This window comes from Tenrec ecaudatus, chromosome 10 (assembly GCF_050624435.1).
Source record: "Tenrec ecaudatus isolate mTenEca1 chromosome 10, mTenEca1.hap1, whole genome shotgun sequence".
In the NCBI taxonomy this organism is placed as follows: Eukaryota; Metazoa; Chordata; class Mammalia; order Afrosoricida; family Tenrecidae; genus Tenrec; species Tenrec ecaudatus.
Window position 1 is genome coordinate 7,902,737 of NC_134539.1, and position 18,037 is coordinate 7,920,773.

Consider the following 18,037-nt stretch of genomic DNA (forward strand, 5'->3'; position numbering starts at 1 on the left):
AGCCGGGCCTGCGCTTGGTTCAGACTTACGTGGCGGGTTTCTGTGACCCATGGCGACGTTGGGCCCCCCCTGCCTTGCGCCCCGCACAAAGCGGTGCTGCAGCTCGGTGTGATGCGAAGGAAGGTGCTGGAGGGGCGCTCCTGCCGACCAGGCACACAAACATCCCGTTAGCCAGCCAGGAGCCAGAGACGATGGCTGTGGGTCTGAGTTTGCTCATTACCCTTTGAGACTCTGGGTCCACGGAACCCAAGAACAAGGTTATTCCTGGTAAGACGAGAAACCAACCAAAAGGAAGGCATTCTTCAAATGCAGAGGCTTTTATTAGGTTCCTAATAAATGGAGATAAAAACACATAATGGGGAAACCCCTCGGAGATGCTAGTTCAGGTGAGGCAGGTTAGTCAGAGGAGAAACACGTCCTCCGTGTATAGAAAATGTAAACATTTGCCCTGGGAGTTCCCACTGATGGCTCAGCCCAAGAGGACTTTTTATTTGGAACAACAACAAAAAGAAAACTGTCTCCAGCAGAGCCATTAGTTATAACATTAGCCAATTCCCTACGTGGAAAGTTAAAATGTAGCACACCCAAAGTGTTCTATTCCACCCACCCCCCAAGAAAAACAAAAAATACAACAAACAGCAACCCAACACCGAACAAGTGCTCCCTGTCAAGACAACTCGAACGTCATGGGCTATGTGTAAAAGCGAGTCCATCTCCACACCTACCTTGACAGAAATGACAAAATAAACGCAGTCTGTCAACGCCCCCCCCCCCCCCCGAATTCATCCTGGGGTGGGAGATGGATCACTCCTTGCATATCGCATGCTCCAGAGTGGCACCTGGTCAGGCATCGGCAACAGGACTAGGAAGAGGCCCTCTTCTGTTCAGAAAACGGGGACTCGTACACCTCCATGGGCGGGCAGGTACACACCAGGTGCTGGTCTCCGTAGATGTCGTCAATGCGGGCGATGGTTGGCCAGAATTTGTTCTCCGGCTTCACAAAGGGCTGCAAGGGACACAGGGTGGAAGGAAGTGTGGGAGGCATTCTGAGAGGCCTCCCTCGGCGGGGAGAGGGGTTGCAACCATGTGCCCAGAGCCTACAACACCATCCGCCCCAGTGATGTGTCCAGACACAAAACACCCATCCCTGCACTATGGTCAGCACAGCCCCACTTCCGTCCACCAGCCCCAGTCCAACAGGCTGTGGGGTGCAGTCTCCTCCACAGCCTGATCAGCACGGAAGGAAGGACAGAGGGGCTCTCTGGGGGGGGGGGGGTGATAGTTAACTGTGGCCCACACGATGGGGCCAGCTCCATTTCCCTCTGTGGGCTCCCCTCTGGCCAGCCTGGGACGATAACACTGATTGTCCCAAGAGCCTCCTGAAGCAAGTCCTTGACCCACACCCCTGGCCATTCCCACGACTCGTGTCCACACGTGGACTGCTCTGGTGAGAACCCACGCATGGGAAGCAGCCAGGGTCGTGGTGGTGTCCCCCCCCACCCTCGGGGCAGGACTTACAAGTGGGAATGCCGCCACCTCTCGAGAATACGGTCGGTCCCAGTGGGAGGCTGTGACGCAAGTCAGGGAGTGTGGAGACATCTGGGACAGAGGGAGAGTGGCAGAGGGTCAGTGTGGAGCATCATCTTCTCCCATGGCCCTCCTCAACCACGGAGGAGAGGGATGTTCAGTTCAACTCTGAGGGGAGTACTGATTGGGGCAGCGGGTTTTCTTGTGGTGGTACTTCAAATATGAGAGGGCTATGCTAATGGCCTTAGCAATAAGTACAATCTCCTCTCGGGGGGAGGGGGTGTCAAAGAACCCACAGGGTTCAGAGGGCCTCTGCTGTCAAAACAGTAAGATGTTACAGATACGATTGAAGGCGCTGCTGTACCCACTTGGGAGCTCATTGCGCTCCCTCCTTGGTGACGGGGCCTCTCGCTCCCGCCAAGGGGTCCGACTCGCCGCGACCCTGGACAGGCTTAGACGGCCTGGTCCTCCTGAGGAGTGGCTGCTGGTTTTAAATGGCCGACCTTGCAGTTAGCTGCCCAATGCATAACCCATCGTCGTCGTTGCCAGGTGCCGTCAATCTTTTCTAAAATCACAGTGTGCCACGAACAACAGAATGTGAAGCCACATGATGGAAGGGTTTCCTCGTTCTCCCTGGCCCTCTGCTGCACCACACATGGTGTCCTCCTTGGGCCCTGGCCTCGCCTGTTAACGTCTCCGACGCGTCTGAGAAGTCTTGGTGGCCTCACATGTAAGGAGAGTTCTGTCTGTACGTCCTCCACGATAGACCTCTTTGTTCTTCCGGCACTCTGTGGCAGTTCCCGTAGTCTTTGCCAGTGCCAGCCCCAGAGACATCCTCCTACATGCGTGCAGAGCGCTTGGGTGCATTTTACAGCTAACTGGAAGGCTGGCAGTTCAAACCCACCCACTGGGGGCCACGGGTGAGAAAAGACCTAGAGGTCCAGCCCTGTAAAGCTAACTGCCTAGGAAGACCCGGGGGGAGTTGGGGGGGGGGGGCAGTTCTGTCACATGGAACCCGACGAGTCAGAGACCCGTAACCACAGCAGACAGCATGACTCGGCAGGTTGTTAAACTTTATATTCTCCTGTGAGTATTGCTCTCTGCATGCTTTTGCAATTCAACCTTTGTTTCTTTGAGAGCGGCGTGGCCACTTTCAAAACTACCTTACTTTCTGAAACAACCAGCAACGGCCTCAAAGAAACAGGAGGTGAAACCGCAAAGACTGTCCACTCGGCTTCTTCGGCGGCCCTGTGAAGCACCCATGCGGCCAGGGTGCCTTCTGGCCGCTGCCCTTGGCCTCCAGCCTCTACCCTTCAGCAAGGTGCGCTAGGGCGTGCTTATCTGGGCTTCTCTGACCACCTCAGACTTGTTCTCGGGCTTGCGGCCACCACATCGCCCCGGCCTTCCTGGCACCCTCAGTCCACAGCCCCTCAGCTTGCTGTGTGGACCTAAGGAGAAACTTAGGCTCTGCTCAGATAGAAAATCAACAAGCTTCCCATGCGTTTCTCCACGCTGAGTCAGAGGCATCTTCAACCATCCCAGCCAAGTGCCCATCCAGCGTTCTGAAAGGGAACCGTTCCGAGACAAGACCTTTTCTGTATTCGGGGTTTTTGAGGTCAATACATGTTGCGGCTGCTGCTGTTGGTTCCAACTCATAGTGGCCGCGTGGACAATAGAGCCCATCACTGCCCGGTCCTGTGGCGTCTTCCCAGCGTTGGGTTTGAGCCCGTTGGTGCAGCCACTGTGGCCATCCTCCTCTGGGGGAGGGGGGAGGATCACTACATGATGCATGTAGGCATTTTACAACCTTGCATCAAACAGCACAGAGCGATAAAACTTAGCCAAGTGTAGCTCCGTTCCTCAGCCCTCTGGGCACCTGTGAAGCCCAAAGAGAAGTCCATAAACCAAGAAAACCAGCAGAAAAAGAGCAGCCCTCCCCTCAAGCGCCCAGCTGGTCGTGCTGTTTGGGAAGCTCCAAACTCGGTCAAAACTGCAGCGTCTCAAAGGCGAGCCCTGGCTCTGGTCCACGCGTGTCTTCTAAGCGGACATCCAGGGTGTGGGCACGAGGTCCACCCCCTGCTCTGCTCCGGAGGACCTGGATAAAGCGCCAATCATACTCACCTTCAGCGGGTTGACCCTGGCATCGATGCGGCCCTCCTCAATGTCTGCGATTTCTTGTCGAATGCTGATCATGGCGTCACAGAAGCGGTCCAGTTCTGCCTTGTCTTCCGACTCGGTGGGCTCGACCATGAGGGTCCCCGCCACGGGCCAGGACATGGTAGGGGCGTGGAATCCTGCAAGTGGAGACCGGGAAATCCGCACTGCTGATACTGGCCCATGATGTAAACCCCTTCCCCTTCCCATAGTTCTGTCTGCAGAAACGATCAGCTAAATGGACGTGTCTGCGGATTCACCCTGGAACTGCTTTGTAAGAGAAGCACCAGTCAGCCATTTGTGTTCAACAAGAGGAGATGGGTGGAGCAGACTGCAGGCCACCCACACTGTGTGCCGCCATTCCAAAGCATGGATTTGGGAAACTGGAGAAGCATTCGAATGATTTGGGGGATGGGGGAGGGGAATCAAGCTAAGGAGGATAGCAGCTCCCCCATCCCCCCACCCCCATCTTTTTTTTTTTTAAAGTGTGTGTGTCCGGGAAGATATCCGGAAGATCATGTGTGAAACGTCCACAGGCATTCGATCCCCGGGAACCAGGATTGGGTCGCTTAATTTGGATGAAGCTGTAAAAACAAGCAAACTTGGCATGTTTAGGTTTCCAGAGCAGATCATCCGTTTTCAATCCAACAAGCTAAGCTCTGAACAATGCCCTTGAGCAAAGGCTGCTATTTTGCTTGTAAGTGGTTGAGGGGGTTACCAGTGGGGTGAGGGCAGTTCCAGAACCGGAGACCACGGTCTCAGGAACCCCACCAGGCCTTTATGTGACCAGTGAGCCTGCTCGCCCATTGCCGTGAGGTCTTAGAATCTCTGTAATGGAGGTAGCGAAGCATGAAGGAGCCTGACTTAGGTCGGAGCCAGAGGGGAAAACGGAGGCTCAGCTTCTCTGAGGAAAGCCTGTGCCTTCACAGTGAGCACAGGCCAGGTGTGTCTATGTGTCAACGTGTCCTCAGGTAAGGGATCTAAACAGGTATGGAGGTCCGTCTGAGAGCGTGGACACCCCAGACAATGGCATAGCCACCCTGCAGGCCTGGCACTGACCTCACCCCGGTGGTGCCACTGTCCCCGAATGATAGGCTGATAAGAGTAGCACCACAGAAGTGCACATTCCTGGGAGCAAGCAACCACTGGGGCATAAGGGCCCCGTTGCCCAGGGATAGGGCGCAGCAGGTGGGGATGGGCAGGAAAGGACAAACGGAAATGGGAGACAGGGAGTAAGGGGGCAGAGGGCGGTGCCACGGGAGGGCTCGGGATCCACGTCACAAAACAAAATCCCCTGTGAACCTTCATCCAAATCGCATAGTGAAAGTCAGATTTTTCCAAGGGCTCGAGTAGAAAGAAATTGTTTTGGAAATGTTGCTGGTAACATGTGTACAAGCGTGTTTAATACTACGGGATGATGAATTGTTCTAAGATTTGAAGAGCTCCCCAATAAAATGATTAATTTTAAAGAGTTAAAAACATTTTTTTTTCATTTTAAAAAATTCTGGACAATTGCTTGTGAATAGATAAGATTGTGTAAGACATGGCAAAACAAAAGGGAAAAAAGAGACGGGTTCTTGAGGGGTCGGGTGGGAGCGGGAGGGGACAAAGGGGAGCTGATAAGGCGTTCAAGGAGAAAGGGAATGTTCTGAAACTGACTGTGGAAGCAATTGTACAGTACTGCTCGATGTGATGGAACTATGGAATGGTAATGTCACCAGTAATAACACTCAATGAAGTTGTTTTTAAATAAAAACTCCTGGACCAAAGCAAAACCGACTCCCTCCCATGTCACACACATCTTCTGTGCAACGTGAGATGAAGCACAGCTGCCTGGTGGGTACAGGTTCTGCTGTGCAGCTGAGCCATGTGCCCTACCACCTGGAGCCTGCTAGCTTATTCAAATGCTTCGTCGCACAGAGAAGCTGCAAGGCCTGCTCACTGAACGCCCAGCCCGCACGGCCTGCATTCAACAGACTTTCAGGTTGGCAGCCAAGCGCTCAACCACTGTGCCACCAGGGCGTCTTCAAAGCAAAGCTCCACACAGGGAAACACATGAGGTAAGCTCCCGGGACGTCCATCTGGGGGGAGGTTGATGTCAGTCAGAGGGGCAGGCCCGGACAGCTACATACAGGAAGCCTGGGGGACCCACTCAGACGCCACTCACCATAATCCTGGAGCCTCTTGGCCACATCCACAGCCTCAACATTTGCAGACTTCTTGAAAGGCCGAGTGTCCAGGATAAACTCATGAGCCACGTAACCTGTTCAGGAAAAGGGCGTCAACTGAAGAGGGCGGTCCACTTACTGTTTTGTCCAGGGAAATGGGTGGGCAATTCGGCTCCCTACAGTTCTGTGAAGACCAAGAAGCTGTGGGCCGCTGGTCCATTAGCAATAAATACTTTGTGCCCTTGTGACAAGTGCCAATTTTAAGTCGGGCCAATGTGTTTGATTCTCAGTTCTCAAGACACCCCTGAGCCAGGCGGCTGGTGGAATGGGACGTTCACCAAAGCTGTCAGAGGCCATTCCTGCTCCAAGGGCCTGCGATCATTGCTCACCGGTCACTGCCACCCTCCCGTGCGGGCTCGGCCCAGCAGCCTTTGGAGATAGAGGAGGGGCCCATCCTGTCCCACACAACCATTTAACAATTGTCCAAGTGCCATGGACATCAGAGGGCATGGGAACCATTTTTCCCAACAACCTGCGCTCTCTCGGTGTCTCTGGGCCACACAGTGGCCCCTTTTCACTCTAGTTTGAACTTGTTCCTGACGCTGTTGCCTACATCTGGGAGGCTTGGTGGCGAGGGAGTTACGTGTGAGGCCACTATTTTCAAGGTCAGCAGTTCAAACCACCAGCTGCTCCTCAGGAGAAAAACTGGGCTTTCTACTCTGCCAAGTTAGTTAGTCTCAGAAACTCATTGGGGCAGTTCTGCCCTGTCCTAGAGGGCTGCTCGAGGCGATATCGATCCACGGCTGCCAGCAAGTCCATGCTCACTCACAGCAAGCCCTGTGAGTAGAACTGCCCCGTCTTTCTCCTGCAGAGCGGCTGGTGGTTTCGAACTGCTAGCCTTGTGAATGGCAGCCCCACAGGTAACCACTGCCTCACCTGGGCTCTTCATATACCACAGTGCTGCGTGACCCTAACTTTTCAAGGCACTGGGACTCACTTCACGCTGATAGTTGCTTGTTGGGGCCTAGCCTGGACTAAAACGCGTAGTATGCTCCAGTTCCACCATTTCTACATGTTCAACGGAGGGACATCTGTCCAGGGAGCTTAAAGATCTTGTCCTGCTCCTCCCTCTGGGAGTCCAGCCTCAGCTTCTGCTTCTCAGAGCCTCCGGCGGCCACCTGAGACCACAACAGTGGCAGTCTGACTTTGGACTTGGGGGTTCCACCGTTGTGAGACAACAGATATGTGTCGTTGTAAGCCACCTCTACCGCTTGTCTGTCCATTTGTCGTACTGTGGCGGCTGTGTGTTGCTGTGATGCCGGGAGCGACGACACTGGTACTTCCCATGCCAGCAGGGTCACAGCTCCCAGACCACACAGAAGAATGGGCTGTGAACCTCTGAGGGCTCAGCCACTGAAAATCTGTGGACACAATGGAAACGCTGCCAGGTACTGAGAAGCAGAACAAGGCGGAGACAGGGCCAGAGGAAGGGCCCGCCGGGTCGGAAGGCATGCAGAGTCTGATCGCAGAAGAGTGGACTTCTCAAAGCTGGCATCGACCATACGGCCGTGGATGGAGTCAAGCCTTTGGGACTTCATGTGCGGATGGGGCATGACTCAAAACGAGAAGACACAGCAGCAACCAGCGGTTAGTAATGGGAACTAGGAGCATACAAAGTTGGAATCCAGGACATGGTGTCAGGAGAGACCAGTCGCTGGAGTAGACGTCATGCTCGGTAAAGTCGCAGGGGAGCAGACGGGAAGACCTTCGACAAGATGGGGAGACACGGGGGCTAGGTCTGCGGGCTCAGACTCAGGCACAACTGTGAGGTCGGCGCACGTCCGGGCAGTGTTTTGTTCCATACATCGATTGGGCCGCTGTGAGTCAGCACCTAAAGACAAGCCACTTCTCTGGGGCCCTTTGAGAATGCAGTCCTGGAAAAATCCCAGAGGAAGATGCAGCCTGCCCGCCAGGCACACATAGAAGGTGAGAGGCAGGGCAAAGACCGTCTAGACCAAGCGGCAACAGCTGAACGACATTAAGCTGCCAAGCCAGCCCCGGCCCTGCCCACCACCAGCCTCCATCCGCAGGGCGCCGCCACCTCCACCCCCATACTGGTTTGGAAAAGAAGTGCCAAATGAGACTCAGATGTTTTCTGAATCCGTCTCCCGCTGCTTCCCAACGGAAACGGGAGTGGGATTGCGCCATCTCTCTGCGGAGATGAACTCAAAACTCGGTGGCGGTCACAGGCCAGATACCAGATGTTGGCGTCTCTGTTTCCAGCTTGGCAGGAAATAGATATGCGAGGCTTCCTGGGGCACATGGCGGGCTGGGAGGGTCTGAAGTAGAAAGTATCCAAAGTGGCGGGTGGAAGTGTGTGCCTTTTCAAGGAGCCCGCGTGTCCGTGGCACTGACCACGCAGGACCGTGGTTGTGGCGCCTGCGAAGCTCTCAAGTCACAAGAGCAAGGAGGTGAGGCGGGCTGAGAAAAGAGGCGAACCCAAGTGGCTTGGTTCTAAGGTTGAACCAAACCTGCATGCCTTCAGCATCTCCTGAAGCAGAAGATGCCAAGGGGGAAGGCCCTGGGAGATGAACACAGAACCACAAGGCCTTTCTGGCCCACGATGACCCTGTGTGTTCAGAGCTCAAACTGCTCCTTCTGTGAGGCTCTCAGGTGGATCACCAGGACTTTCTTCCGAGCCATGTCTGGCTGGACTGAGGGAGGACATGCGTCATTCACAGTATCAGAGAATAAGGCTTCTCCAACGCCATCCCACTCACCTTGAAAGCAGGGACCCCTTGCTTATGCCTACAGAGAATCTGTAGAGAATCAGCGCTCACAAGCTAATTACACCACAGGCCTGGAAAGAACCAGGTACCAAGCCAGGGGCCCGTGAGGGACAAAATCCAAATGCCTGGCTGCTGTCCTGAAGAGTGGGCTCAGGTCAGCGAGGGGCTGGCCTCAGGAGGGTCACTTTCCCTGGACGGGGACTGAGTGCCTTGGGTATCACTTAGGCCACCAGGAAACCCCTTCGGGACAGGAAGGTCCAGGCAGAGGTGGGTTTGTCAAAGGTAAAAGGCGATGGGCATTGAGAACACAGTGAAATCCTGGGACCACCCCTCGCCCCCCAAGTACGGGAGATGGACACCCCCCACCACCACCACCACCAAGAGCAGAGACCTATGAGGTTTTTAAAAGTTCCTCCTGTGAAGCTGCATCCTTTCCTACATCTCCCTCCGCCGCTGCCCCAGCTGGCCTGGGTAGTGTCGCTGTGCGAGTCCCTCCAAGAAAGGGTTAAGGAAGATGAGCCTTAAGTCCATTCCAGGGAGGGCCTCAGCCTCCTCAACCCCCAAACCGTCCTGGGGCTGGGGGGCGATGCCAATGGGGAGCGCCCTGTGGGGAACAGCCTGTTTACTAAGGACGGCGCTATTTTGAGCCTTCGGCGGGGTCGGGGGTGGGGGGAGAGGACGGCGATGGTTCTTTTTAAAGCCTTAAAAACCACGAGACCTCCCGTTATTCAATGCACGTGTTTACCAGACCAAGCACGAGACCGCGCTGGGTTTCACAGACTTGGGAGGTTGAGTAAGAAAGTCTGTAATCACCCATCGTGGGAGGAGACATGCTCGTCATGATTTAATTCTGGGATGAAATGCCAAGGATAAAATGTCCTCCCTCTTTTTGTGCCACAGATCTCCCCCCGACCCCTTCGCATGGGGGGCCCCCCTCACCAACCCAAGCTAGGGAGCAGTTTCTGCCAACAGCTGTGTTCCAGCGCACACACACACAGACTCAGGGACACCCCATGCTCACGTGCACCCCACAAAAGGCTGCAACCATTGTGATCCATAGGGCTTTCACTGGCTGATTGGGGAAGTGGGCCGGCAAGATCTTTCTCTTTAGTCTTAATCTGGAAGCTCCCCTGAATTGAACCGCACTCAGCATCATGGTAACAAGCAAGGGTGGTGGCTTTCCCACTGAACAACCACAGCACCCCACCCACCCACCCACCCCACCCCGCCCTGAACGTTGTTCAAACCCAACTCGTCGTGGCCCGTGTGAGTGAACAGAACGGTGTCCCGGGGGCTGTATTCTTTACAGACCGCGTCGCATGCGGTCCACCTGCTGCACAAGACCTCGTTAACGTGTTGAAACATGCGATGTCACTCTGAGATTAAGGTGCACCAGATCCAAGCCATGGCGTTTGCAGCCACCCGTGTGCGTGTGAAAGTTGGGACACCGAATCAGGAAGACTGAGAGGACGTGATCAAGCCTTGGCATGGCCGTGCCACGGAATCTGTCTTCAAGAAGTACAGCCAGATCAGAGCACCCTCTGGAGGCAAGGCTGAACCTCCAGCTCACATACTTTGGACAAGTGACAGGAGAGACCAGTCCCTGAAGAAGGGACATCATGCCTGGCTAAATGGAGGGCAGTGAGTCATCGGGGTGGTGTTGGAAAGGATGTGGAACGGCCCAGTAGCCGCAACAATGGGCTCCGACAGGAGACCGTGAGGCTGGTGCAAGGACAGTGTAGCTGGGACTCAGCCCTGACTTGATGGCACCTAACAGCAAGTCTTTGGGACCAACAGGCTTCTCACATGCACAGTCACACGGGGGCGGTGGGGTGGGGTTGTTTTCCACCTTCAGGACTAGCAGCCAAGTGCTCAGGGCAGGTATGGGGAGCACTGGACGGGCCTCTCCCCCCACCACCCTTTCTCACTGCTGGAGTGTCGCCCTGCCCCAACACAATTGGATAACTTGATCTTTTTCTTTGAAAATCCACCCTTCTTTTGCACGCCCTTCTTGGAACACACAGAAAACCACTAAGACCAGCCCTTTCTGCCTCCCAAATGAAAACAATGCGCTCATCGCTCACCAGCAAGTAGGCCGACCTCTGTGAGTTCTGCTTGCATGGTTTTCAGTTTGGTACTCCGTCCTCTCGGGGCCCGGGTGCAGGGACACGCACACAGCAGGCACACGGGGGCCACTCACAGTGGGGGGGGCGGGAGGCACTCCAATGGTGGACTTCCGCAGGGGCCTTCACAGAGAGGGATTCGTACACATGCCCACTCGCAGGGAGGACGCTCACACACGTGGACACGCTCACAGGTGGACTGGTGTAGTGGACACGCACATACATGTTCCCCGTGAAGTTTCGTGACACCACATCTCTATGGGAAGAGATGGGAAAGGAAGCCATCTACTTCAAGACTGCATTTAAAAAGCCTACAGGAAAGATGTTTCCTTGGGGCCTGTGTGCGCACGAGCTTCCTAGAGCTCGTGACAGGATGGGCTGAGCAATCCCTACACGCGCTCAGGGACACAGGGCCCTGGAGTCACAGTGGGTCAGCAGGTGGAAACCACCAGCTGCTCTGAGCGACAGCGATGAAACTCATGGTGGCCGCTCCACTCTGTCACCGGGAGTCGGAATGGAGCTAAGGGAGGAGACACTCACAGAATAAGAAAAGGCCCAGGATATAAATTCCACCCGGAAGACAATGTCCAACCGCCCTGGAGACAAACACAGTCCTAACAGTGGTTTCATCTGTGATGGGACGATGGTGCCACGGGCCAAGGACACGGTCTTTCTTGTCCAGAATCTTCACGTTGCTTGGCACAGACTCACGCAGGCGGGAGGGGTGGTGGTGGTGGGAGAGCCCTGAAGCCCAGCGCCCACACAGGAGCGGGGCTCATGGGAGGGGCCATGTCTGCAGTCGCTTTCACGCCCGCTTCAGAGGCTCCTCATGTCGTTGCCTGGAGACACACCGCGCAAAGCCTTCTTCCCTCCTCTCTGGGGAGTGTTCCAAACCCGAGCTCCAGGTCACTCCGATCCTTTCTATTTTCTAATTCTGGAACTGACCCTTTGGATACAATTCCTAGCGCAAAACCAGCCAGGACGTGGAAAAATGTCTTAACCATCGTCAGCTTGACTCTGAGCCGTGTTCCCTTGGCTTCCCACGGCGGGTTGGTGGGAAGCCATTCACCAGTCCTTTCCTCCAAAGCACCTCTGGGTGGCCTTGAACCAGCAACCCTCCAGTTGGCTGCCGAATGGATGCGACACCCTGGCTAGGGACACCTCCAACACATGAGGGTCCCCTCAAGTTTCTCCCCCACACTCAATGACACAGGAACCAACTCCGACTGCTGTTACTTCTACACTGCCAACATTTGAATGATTGTCCCCATTTCTTAATGAATCCTACCCCTTCAAAGGCCTACAATGCTCTAGTCGTGGACCCAGTGGTGTCACACACACACACACACACACACACACACACGTCAGCCTGTCTCGGTCATGATTCCTAGTATTGTACGACTGCCCTACCTTTTGTGATGAGTTGTGAAGGCTGACCTCGGCTGGAGCAAATGCGGCAGGGTTAGGGGAGGGGAGCAGACAGGCTACAGAGGCTTACGTGGTCATGAAGCAGGGTTCAGGTGGAATGCGTTACCTTTTCTTAAGTCACCACCCTCACTCAGGTCCCAGTCCTGATCCGTGTAAGGGGAGTTGCCAAGGGGCTAGCCTGGATCGCCATTTATCTTACAAGAGACACCAGGAGAGAAGCAAAGGCGGGGCCTCTGCGCCAACACAAGAAAGAGCCAGGGTCGCTGCGTTGAGAACCTCCAGGACCCAGGGAAGATTGATACCAAGCTATACAGAGACCGCCTAGGTTTGCTGGGCCCACAGACGTCCGAAGGAAGCCAGGACCTTCTCCTAGAGCAGAGAGAGAGAGAGAAAGAGAGAGAGAGAGACCTTCTCCTCGAGCTGAGGCTCTCAGCCTGAATCAGGACTTGTAGCCGTCCACTTGTGGGTTTCTGCTCCATAAATAGTAGATAAAACTTAAGTCCCTGAAAGGGCTGCCCTGATATGATAGAATCTGTTAATCTTAAATCCAAAGTATCTCCTGAGAGTTCCTTTTAAGCTTTAATAGGTAACCAGTGCTCTTTCGGAGCCCTGGTGGCGTAGTGGTTACACGTTGGGCTGCTGTCAGCAGTTTGAAACCACCAGCCGCAGCCTGGGAGAGAGATGAGGCTCCCCTCTCCCACAAAGTGTTAACACTCTCAGAAATCCACAGGGGGCAGTTCTCCCCTGCCCTACAGGGGCACGATGAGTCAGCATGGCCTCGATGGCAGGGAGTTGGACTTTGGAATACTTTCACAGAATTGTCTCTAAGAGGTGAAACTGACAATGGCAACTCAAACGGTCGGACAGGAAGTTTAGGGGCAGCGAGTTTATGGGGGCGGAGCCGCAACTCAGGAAAGGGGGTGAAGATGGCGGAACAACCTGGAGACTGCCATTATGTCACTGAACCAGAACACGTGGAAATGGCTGAGTTGGCATCTGTTCTGCTCTAGTTTCAACGACAGTAACAACAAATGAAGTGAAATAATCTGAAAACATTCCCTGTCTACCTCTGGCAGAATCACCAAGGTCTACGGCTCCACCTTCACCCTCATCTGCGTGCTCTCTTCCTATCCTAAAGTTTAAGCTCTCCCTCATTCCAGCCATCCGGGTAACAGGCTCGGCTTGTACCTCAATGCCCTCTGCTTCTGCCTTCTCTTCCTTCCAAGGTCATCTCCTGGAAGGACTCCCCCGAGGACCTCCTCCCAACTTTGTTCCCACACGTCATTCCACGGCAGACCATCCCCAGAGTGCGCTGTTAGGGAAAGGGCCTTTAGGACTGACCTCTCCATCCTGTGGACTCCTTGTTGACATGGGCTGTGGAGAAGCACTGGCCAGCCTGTCCTTGCACACGGGTCATCCCTCAAGACTACTAAACTGAAGGTATTCCCAGTAACTCTCCGCTGAGGTCCTCACTTAGTTCGGAAACCCCATCTGCCCCATCAAATGTGGTTTGGCAGAAACGAAGCAAAGGTGACAGGAAAAGGACAGAAGTTGACACTTGCCTCTTGCGCCCCTGAAGAGGACTCGGTAGTGTTTTTCCAATCGCTTGGCCATGTAGTTGGCGTTTAAGATAGCAGCCTCCGTGGCCTGTTTCAGGCCCTTGCCGCCCATCATCTGCAAGAGAGAGAAGAGAAGCCATCAGTCATTGAGCAAGGGAAAAGAGGCCAGCAGGCAAGTCACTCACTGGAGCAGGGCATCCAACCAGTCCCTTACCATTCCACCCCTGCTGAGAGTTTGCTTTCCACCCCAGAGAGACGGAATTGGAATCTACAGCCAGCAGACAGTCAATTCCTACATCAGTGTCACTATCTTCCCAGGACCTAGAGGAACCATTCAGTGAACTTGTTCAAATGTGGACTCTGGCTCCCCTTTCTGTGGCAGAAAGTAGGGGACCCAACTGGGGAACCAGTCCAAAGCCTTGCATCTAAGACCAAAAAAAACCCCCACTTCATTGCCATCCCTCTGGGGCAGCACAGAACTGCCCCAACATGAATGCCCGAGACTAGCTATGTGGGAGCTGACAGGCTGTCTGTCCTACTGAACTTGTGTTTGGCACTCCAACTCATCACCATCATGCCACCAGGGCTCCGGTGCCCAAGACGGCCCCAGATCCATGACCCACACAGAAGTCAGCCACACCCCAACTCTGCAGTTCACAAAACCACAAACCAAACCCACTGCCATCAAGTCCATGCTGAGACTGCCCCTGTGGATTTCTCAGACACTTAACTCCCTGCAGCTCACACGTGAGTGGAAAAGCCGCACCCCCCCCGCCCCTCCTCCTCCTACATAACAACCAAGAAGCCCTGGTTGCTTATTGGGCAGCTAACAAGGTCCTCAGTTCAAATCCACTAGCAGCTCCTCGGGAGAAAGATGAAAGACTATCTGCTCCCATAAAGTTATACACCCTTGGACACCCTAGAGAGGGAATTGGAATCAACTTGGTGGTGGTGGGTTTGGTTTTTCTGGCTGACTGTGGTCACCGGTCCTACAGTAGGACAAGTGGACATCTGACGGCTGCGCTGATTACAATGGAGGATTGCTGAGAGTGCACACATGTTATTTGTGTTTCACTGTGGATTTGAGACGGCTTGGTCACTGCCAGGGAGCCCACGGGATCTTGTAAGGTTTAATCCATCTCGTATGGCTTGTCTGCCGGATGTCCATGGACAAGGCTATTTCTGTTTCACAGCCACAAGGCCCTCCTCCTCTGATCCTTCACTGTGGTTACTACAGCCTGTGATCATTCAGAATCAGCCTCCTCACCAGAAGAGACGCTCAGTCAAGAGTGCAACCATTTCTCTGAAATCTCTCCCCAGCGCAGTGCACGGACAGCGTGGGCTTGAGATAAATGCCTAATCAATACAAAGCTCTGGTGAAGGGACCGGGTCCCACGTGAGGGCAGGGGGGAGCAGAGCAGGGGGAAGACCCTGCAGGTGTCGAGGTTGGCGGGTAGCAAGGTGGGAAGGGGGGAGGCCAGCCTGGGAGCTGCTTTAGGCCAGTGGGATGGCGCCTACCTCTTTTCAGACTCGAGTGTTCCCTGGGAAGGAACTGGACTGGATTCAGCTGGCCACTGGCCCGGGACCAGTGAGTCAGTGTCATCAGATTACATTTGCCAAATTCCGGTGGGCTGAGCCCAGCTCTGTGTCTCAGAGCCTGGCGGATAAGGCCTAGACACGAATGTGGGTTTTGTTGTTTTGTTTTAATTCCCTAAGAATTATCTGATGGGGACCCTGGGTCGGGCACATGAACTGGTCCAACGGTCGGGGCTTAAACCAGAGTGGGAAGAGAGGTGTGGTGCTGCGCTTCTGAAAGGACCCACGGCCTTGGAAACGGGGCTGAGCAGCCCTCTCCTGAGACACCGGGGTGGGGGTGGGGTAGCCCATTGGTGGGAACTGACCCGGTGACAAGAACAAGGATCCTGTGCAGTCTGAGGAGAAGCAGGAGGAACGCGAGCGGGAGGTCAGGACAAGGTGTGGGCCCGCCTGGCAGTTGCGCATGGACTGCTTGGGAAGGATGGCGGGCAGCGTGGAGAGAGAAGAGCGGTCCGTGAACCCAGGTGGCAGGCAGCGGCAGGTCCCTGTTCGGACCCATGGGTGAAGCCCCAGCGCTGCTGTTAGCTCCCAGTGACGCTGTGTGTGCAGGGTAGGGCCCCTCTGCACATGGACCTGCACTCCACTGTAGCCACCCCCTATGGGTTCCACCTGTTGGGGGCAGGCCCACAGGCTTCCTGGGGGCCTTCTTCACAGAGGACGACTTCAGTTATCAATAAACAATGAAAGAACTTTAATGCACCGCCAAGTGTCCACCCGCTCCTGAGGGTTCTCAAGGCTGGGGCTTTTAGAAGCACGTCACCAGGCCTGACTCCCGAGGTGCCCCTAGTCCAGACCGGACGGTCCACCTTTCAGCCAGCAGGTGACTGCTTAACTGGGTTGCACTCCCCATCCCACCCCCTGGGGACGCCAGATCAAACCTCACTGTAGTCATTTGATTTTTTACCGGAAGCTCTGCCTGGTGTCCTTGGTCAATGTTCACAGCAGTTGGGCACGGTATTGGTTTTCCCACCCGTGGGGAAACACTTCCCCGCCTATGGCGACAACCACCTGGATGGCGGGGAGTCAGAGGGAGCTGGGAACTGGATCCTGTCCCCGAAGCAGCAAGTAATCATTACCGTTTATGTCACCTCAGTTTGCAAAAGAACTGGGTGTCATTTTGTAGAAATTGTATCGTCAATCTTTAAAACTTTTTGTTGTGAATTAGGCGACGCATGACGGAGCAGACCAGGTCCTAGCAAGTCGTCTTTTCCACTGAACAGCTCGGGTACACATTGTTCCATGTCTCTGGGTGAAACGCTCCCGAGTAACCTGCCACTGCTGCCACTCCTGCCGCCTGCTTCCCTGTGTTTCCAGGGCTCCCCCTTTCCCAACCAACCCCTCCTGCCTGCTGAGCTTCGTGCTGGGGCAAATGTAGCCCCCTACTGTCACTTGGGAAAGGCGCGGTTCTCTGCGCAACTCGGGCCCCCACAAGTCAGAATGGACTGGCTTTCAGCACCAATGGTGCCGCAATGCAGAATTACTGCTCCGGCTTCCAAGAAGTGTTGGTTAAGAATCATAAAGGATTGCTTGGAACTAGAGTCACCCCCAGGGGACGCCTTTCAGCCAAATGACAGATTCAGCTTGGAAAATAATCTACACCCGAGAGAAGTATACGCCTTCATCTACTGTCTAGGACCAAACCAACAGGCAGGTTTGCCCAAAAGCCAACAGAGAAGACCAAGAGGGACAGGGAAGCAGCCGGAAGGACGGACGGACACAGGGACGGCCTGGTAGAAGTGGGGAGACTATTGGTCTGTTGCAAGGAGAGGGACAGAGTCACAGAACCACTGTGTATGGATTGATGCATAGTAAATGAATCGGCTAGTGTTAGGTTTTCACCAAAAAATAGAGAAAAATACACCCCCCCTCAATTAATGTCCCCATATGTACTTTGTTCCTTTGAATAACCACCTACGGGTGACCAAATGGTCGGCAATTCATTCGAAGCAGAGAAGAGAATGTAGATCCATGGAGCTGCCTGCAACTAGATCCCCGGAAACAGAACATACCCACTGAGAATGGTCACACTCTGAGAACTGTGTGGCCAACGTCACCGGACAGCTTTGTGTCGAAATTCTTGAATGGTGCTCCGAAGTGAAATGACTCGTTCTTTCTCTCCAGTGGGTAACTCCCACCAGACGACTAGGTGGGAACATTCCAACAAGGTGGAAAGGGCTCTGATGAGGAGGGCTGGGTCCTTTGTGCCATTCCACCTGGCTTACAGCGGGCCATCTCAGAAGCAGAAAGGACAATACCGTGACAGCAGAAAGAATAGCCAAGGCCTGGATGCGACTGAGATCCCTGCTCAGAGAAGTGGTGACTGGGGGCTTCCCGGCCATGGACCAAGTGAAGCTGGTTGAGTGTCTCTGGGCAGGAGGCTGATATGCAGAGTGGGACAGCTTGATAACACTTACCCGAGCAGGGCAGGGGACACAGCCACATGGTGGAGAGGCTTACGATCAGAGAGATGAGCTTAGCCAACACGGCTGAGAAGAGGTGCTGCCGGCAAAAGAACTGTATCCTGGCCATTTCTGATACTGACTTGTAACCCGTTAAGGCCCCTGATAAGCCTCTACAAACCGTGAGTACTGCCTGTGGGTTGTGTGTGGCCACTGCAATGGATGATCACACCCAGCAGGGGAGCAGGGGGGTCGAGGGCCACGAGGACAGTTGTCGGATCAAGTAGGCTGGGG

General features: G+C 54.6%; 1 protein-coding gene across 1 annotated transcript in view; it reads right to left on the reverse strand.

The window, feature by feature from the left end:
• Window positions 1-314: 314 nt before the first annotated feature.
• GLDC (glycine decarboxylase) overlaps window positions 315-18,037 on the reverse strand; it is an 80,556-nt gene continuing 62,833 nt past the window's right edge. Inside the window, exons 21-25 of the mRNA XM_075558915.1 lie at window positions 13,752-13,863; window positions 5,849-5,944; window positions 3,649-3,821; window positions 1,519-1,599; window positions 315-1,006 (exon numbers count right to left, since the gene is read on the reverse strand). Of these exons, the coding sequence (XP_075415030.1) occupies window positions 863-1,006; window positions 1,519-1,599; window positions 3,649-3,821; window positions 5,849-5,944; window positions 13,752-13,863 (606 nt within the window). The 3' untranslated portion in view covers window positions 315-862. The remainder of the gene's footprint in view (window positions 1,007-1,518; window positions 1,600-3,648; window positions 3,822-5,848; window positions 5,945-13,751; window positions 13,864-18,037) is intronic.